Raw genomic sequence first — 6,000 nt, 5'->3', positions numbered from 1 at the left:
GAACACTGTGTATATATATCTCAGAGTGCCCTGTATAGGTTCGGCTTTGGAAAAACTACAGGAAATATTAAGAAAATTTTCGAAGCATGTGGTAGTGGAAAGCAATCTCATCTATAATGAGTGGAGGAAATCAAGTGAACTTGTTCTGCATCATCCAGTAGAAGCGGAAATATTTGTAGATGCATCTGTCAAGGACACTTGGGCAGGTTTTGCAGCAGTTGATATTGAATGTAACAAATCAGAATGGACTGCAAAGATAACAAGTTCTGATTCTGAAGCTATAAATGCAACACATGGTGAGCTTTTGGCAATCTGTTTGGCACTAAAGTGGGCAAGAGGGAGAGGTTGGAGACAAATAGCAGTGTTTTTTTTTGGCTGCTTGGTTTTGGTTAATGCTTTGAAGTCCTCAGCTGCGGCTCATGACTGGACTAGCAGTAGTAGTTATGCTGAAGTTATTAGCTTAGTTGCTAACTATGAGTTTTTTTTAAGTTTGTTAGTAGAATGGAAAATGTATTTGTTGAACGAAAAAAAATAATATAAAAAAATAAAAAATAAAAATATATTATTATATATAAAAAAGTGATATCAGTCAAATTAAAGTGGATAATTATCTCCACTTTCCCATGTTCCACACTCATCACTCTTCACATTATCCACTCTCTTTTCCACTCAACGTTAAACACTACCAAAAAAATACAGAGAAAAGTTTTTATTTTTTAGGGATTTCTACAAAGTGACTACTAAGGCTTGCCTCTATTTTCTTAGCGTTATTCCCTATTCTCTTTTCAGTATTACAAGTACATTTTCCTCTTTAGTGATTATCTTTTTTTGTCTTTTGTCCACTTTAACCAAAGTTTTATAAGCCACAAAAAATCTCCAAAAGTGAGATATAGCCAAAGGGGAAAGAAGAAAATCTAATTTCTCCTCGTCATTATGCTGCTCAAATTCTTGTAAAATTAAAATTGATTTTTCATATCTTTCGTAGTCCACTTTGACCTAGGCTTCATTAGCTATAAAAGAATTCCAAAAGTGAGATATAGTCATGAAAGATAAGATAAATCATAAAATTCATATCCTAATATGCTATCAAAATTTCTTAAAATGTAAATTTTGATTAAACAATAAAATCAAGGCAATAAAATTTCCCAATATCCAATACTGTATTGGAATTCAATTAGTCTCTATGCTAGGCAAATGCCAAATGTATCGGGAAAATTCCTCATCCTGTCTTGAAAAAACAGAGTTTGAAATCAACATATATGTAATAATAATAATAATAATAATAATAATAATAATAATAATAATATGGGCGATAAAAAGAACTCATACTCAAAACTGCCAACAAGAAAAATGATATATTCATAGGTTCAAAAAAAAATCTATTTTCAATATTTACAATTATGGCCAACCGAGAAGAATTATACAAAACCATATGTATATATGTATCTCAAAAAAAGGTCAGAGCCACGACTTGATGATTCCAAGTGCAATAGCCAAAACTGAAGCCGAAAAAAATGGGACGTTGTTTCTTTTGGTTATTTTAAAAGTCAAACATTGGCTATCAATATATATATTTTTCATCCTTATTATATATTTATATAAATATATATATATATGCATTCGTGACGTAGTTATAAGTAAAGAAATAGATTTATGAGAATGTATATATGTATTTTGAGAAACTAAAAATAGGGGTCATACGTGTCATGCTAGATAATTACGACATGTAGAAAGATATATAAAGGGAAATTTGACTTTTTATGCTTAATAGTGTAGTGTAATACAAAATAATGCTAGACATTTTTAACATTACAAAATAATGCCAAAATTTTTGCTAGTACCCAAAATACCCCTGTCACAATTCCCCCCAATCCCAGTTTTGATTCTCCCTCTCTCTCTCAAACTCTTGATCACAAACTCCCAACCCCCCGACCATTGAACTACCCAAATCTCCCCATCGGTTTCTCAAGCTTTCTCAAGCTTTCTCTCTCTCTCAAGCTTTCTCTCTCAAACTCTCGGTTCGAGTCCCCGTCGCAGCCCCCGTCGAAGTCGCGTTGCCCCCCGTCGAAGCCGCACTGCCCCCCGTCGAAGCCGCGCTGCCCCCCGTCACAGCCCCCGTCGAAACCCCGCGCCTCCGTCTTGCCTCTCGCCGTCTGTCATCCAAAACCCACGGTTCAAGTTTCTCCATACCCAAAACAAAGGTAAGCTTATTGTTTGTGTTTGTGTGTATGTGTATGGATTAGTGTGGAATTGTTTGTGTATGGATTAGTGTGGGATTGTTTGTGTGTATGGATTAATCTGGTTTGTTTTGGGTATGGAATAGTGTGGGTATGTTTTAGTGAAGCCTGGGATTTTTGTGGGTCTGTAAGGTTGCTCGATGGGAGGTTCGATGCATGCTCGATGGGGGTTCGATGCATGCTCGATGGGGGTTCGATAGGTTAAGACATTAAGGGTTCCAAGTTTAGGTTCGATGCTCGATGGGGGTTCGATGCATGCTCGATGGGGGTTTGATAGGTTAAGCCGTTAAGGGTTCCAAGTTTAGGTTCGATGCTCGATGGGGGGGTTCGATGCATGCTCGATGGGGGTTCGATAGGTTAAGCCGTTAAGGGTTCCAAGTTTAGGTTCGATGCTCGATGGGGGATCGATGCATGCTCGATGGGTTGTGTATTTTTTGGGTTCGATTCATGCTCGATGGGTTTGGTATTTGTTGGGTTCGATGCTTGTCGATGTTGGTTCGATAGGATAGGCCTTAGGGGTTCGATGGGGTAGGCCCATTATGGGTTCCGGGTTTAAAACTAAGAAATTAGATGCATGCTCGATGGGGGTTCGATGCATGCTCGATGGATTGGGTCTTATGTTGGGTTCGATGGTGGTTCGATGCATGCTCTAGGGGTTCGATAGGGGGTTCGATGGGTACTCGGGTTGGGGTTCGATGGGTGTTCGAGATGGGTTCGATGGTTGCATGTATGTTTATTTATGGATTTTTCATGCGACTTTATTTAACTGTATTATTGTTATCTTTATTTTTTGCAGATGCCGAAGTATCTTTTACCCTTGACAGATCACTTTCCTGGACGAGTCACATATAGGGGCAATGGTTACTTTAAAACAATCAAGGACAAGTTTGAGGAGCTCGGGTTGATAGAAAGGGTGAAGGAATCCCCATTCAAACTATTTTTCATGGCTGAGAAATTGGACTTCTCTGCATCTCTCATGCATCAATTAATGTTGCGCAAGATCCAGTGCTTCAAAGAGGATGAGTTGCATTTACATTTGGGATCTAGACCCTGCAGATTTGGTAGAGGCGAGTTTGCTTTGGTTACGGGGTTGAACTTCAGTTCCGGGCCATCTGAGACTGATTTGAAGAAACACTTGACTAGTGACCGCTTAATCAAGGAGTACTTTAATGATGAAGAAACAGTGAAGTTAATGCATTTGGAGGCTGCTTTAAAAAACTGCACTATAGTTGAAGATGCCTACAAGTTGGGCCTATGTTTCTTTGTTGAGGGGGTTTTACTTGCACGAGAGGGCAAGTTAAATGTCTGGATAGATTCGCTGAAGATGGTGGAGGACACTGAGTACTTCTTTACTTACCCATGGGGGAAGGTGTCTTTTAACAAGCTTATGGATTCATGTAAGAAAGACATGCATCATCAGAAAAGGAACTATGAGAAGAAAAAGGAAGTTAAGGGGAAACAGAAAGAAGCAAAATACAGTTTGTATGGTTATGTCCCTGCATTGCAGTATTGGGCATATGAAGCCATCCAGCAGTTTGCACGTGAGTATGGTATTAACCATGGAAACCAGTTTCCGAGGATGCTTAGTTGGTCGAGCAATAAGGAGCGTCCTATTTCGAAGGCCGACCTTGCACCGATGTTCAAGAAGACGAGTGTAAGTTCTGCTATATTATGTCAAAATAGAGTATTCTTTGGTGGTTTCAAACTGACTTAATGCTTTGTATTTGATGCAGTTGATTGTGTTGTCCATGTTGAAGCCCCGGCCTTCGGAGATAGATTATTATAGCGCTCTGACGGAGGGTGATGCTCCCTTGTATCCCGGGTTGGGCCAAGAAGAAGAGGTAGAAACTCCCACTGATTTTGAGAAGGTGGCGGAGATAGCTGCTGAGGTTGCGAAGGCAGCAAATATTTTTGTTGATGGCCCTGATGATGAGGATACCCCAGCCCCCATCGACCCCACACCCTCGGCCCCAGCCCCATCGGTACACCCCAGTCCTGATCAACCTGATTTACGGGAGGTGTTGGAGAGGTTGGAGCGAGTCGAGAGTCGTCAGGATACCATCCTAGAGAACCAGGCGGTCATCATGGATGTTGTCAATAAGATCTTGACATTCGTACAAGATCTTCCAAATGATTCTGATTCTGATTCCGACTCACTTGACCTCCCAGATGATTTTGTCTCACATGACATAGGCACTCCTCCCCCGATAGTACTCACAGCAAATCCTGAGACCCCAGGTGTTGCTATTATAGAACCTGGGGATGTTGCTGGTGTAGAGTTTCAATTGGCCAAGAGGAAAAGACGCAAACCTAAGAAATTTGAAGACTACACCGACCCAACCAGAAAGAAAGCTCGTTTGGATGCGATTGATGACGTGCCATTAGTCCTCGACCCTCTAAAGAAGCCACTTGCTACACAGTACAGAACGGTCGGCAAGTGGTTGCTTGGAGATATTCCGAACAAGACGAAGAGGGATGTCCAATCTGGTGTGTATGGTCCGAGTTGGTTTCTGACGATGAAGACACCACAGTTTTGGATCGATGATGGGGTAAGTAATTTTATTAAATTTATTAATATTTGTTATCTGGTATAAGCAGTGGGTTCAATAGGGGTTTCGATAGGCTGATTAATTACTTTCCAATCATTTTTGCAGCATATTGATGCGGCCATGCATATGCTACGTAGGCGTCGACAGTTCTATCCCGGGGCGTATCGGCAAGATGGTGTTGTGATGAATATTATGTTCTCACAAGTGGTACCGGCTCGTTATGATGCATATCAGACTGCTAAGGAAGCGGATAAGAAAAGGTTTTTGTGGGATTCAGATGTGATATCAATGATTACGGGAATTGACAATCAATTTATGGCATCGTGGAAGGGAGTAGACACTGTATATTGGTGCCAGAACTACCTTCAAGCGCATTGGTTTGCAGTTGAAGCCTCCATTTCTACTTGGACTCTGAATGTTTATGATTCGGGCGTGACCGTGATAAGTGATAAACAACTGCAATCTTTTATGAAGTCATGGTCTACTTTGTTCCCATCGTTGTTATTACAGTCACAACTTTTCAAGGACGACCCTCGGTTGACGATTCCACCTGGAGCTAAAAGATGCAAAGAGTTCAATGTGCACCGCATGCCAGTTGATTCAGTACCCCAAACCAAAGTCAGGTAAACAAAAGTCTAGTTTTTATTCAAGTTTTTTAAATTAAATTCCATGTTGATTTTGTTACTAATGCAATTTATGTTTTGGTTACAGTGGAGATTGTGGTGTGTACGCCATCAAGCACATCGAACACTTATTGGGTAGGCTACCACTTGACACGATTTGCGATGACAACATGGAGTTGTTCAGAAACAAATGGACAGTTGACTTATGGTATCAGAATGTTAGACATTGAACATTCTCATGTTATATTTATTTGCTTAAAATGTAGATTTTTAAGAAATTTTTTTGAGTCGAGTATCTTTTTATTAACGACAATTAACAACCAAAATTCATTAACGACAATAAAAAAAGAAAACGAAAAATAACCTTCAACTTCAAGTTTAAATAAAATACAACAAAAAATAAACTCAAAGCCGAGCTTTGCATGAGGATTTGTTGTGGCCACGACCACCACATCTACTACACTTACGCATTGTAACTGGTTTTTCCCCGCCAGATGGCCAACGATTTGTCCTTGGTCTTCCTAGCTTTGGTTTTTTTGGGCGACCAACTTGTTGTTTCTCTATGGGTACACCAACTACCATATTCTTAAT

At 40.0% G+C, this 6,000-nt stretch overlaps 1 protein-coding gene across 1 annotated transcript; it reads left to right on the top strand.

Moving 5' to 3' along the window:
* Positions 1 to 2,085: 2,085 nt before the first annotated feature.
* Positions 2,086 to 5,716, top strand: LOC133792743 (uncharacterized). The gene is made up of 5 exons (XM_062230655.1): positions 2,086 to 2,201; positions 3,034 to 3,891; positions 3,971 to 4,786; positions 4,892 to 5,409; positions 5,498 to 5,716. Exons 2-5 carry the CDS (start codon positions 3,034 to 3,036, stop codon positions 5,637 to 5,639), a joined length of 2,334 nt encoding a protein of 777 aa, XP_062086639.1. The 5' UTR covers positions 2,086 to 2,201; the 3' UTR covers positions 5,640 to 5,716.
* Positions 5,717 to 6,000: the final 284 nt, after the last annotated feature.

The sequence above is a fragment of the Humulus lupulus genome, chromosome 7 (assembly GCF_963169125.1).
Source record: "Humulus lupulus chromosome 7, drHumLupu1.1, whole genome shotgun sequence".
In the NCBI taxonomy this organism is placed as follows: Eukaryota; Viridiplantae; Streptophyta; class Magnoliopsida; order Rosales; family Cannabaceae; genus Humulus; species Humulus lupulus.
This window is presented reverse-complemented; position numbering and strand designations above follow the sequence as displayed.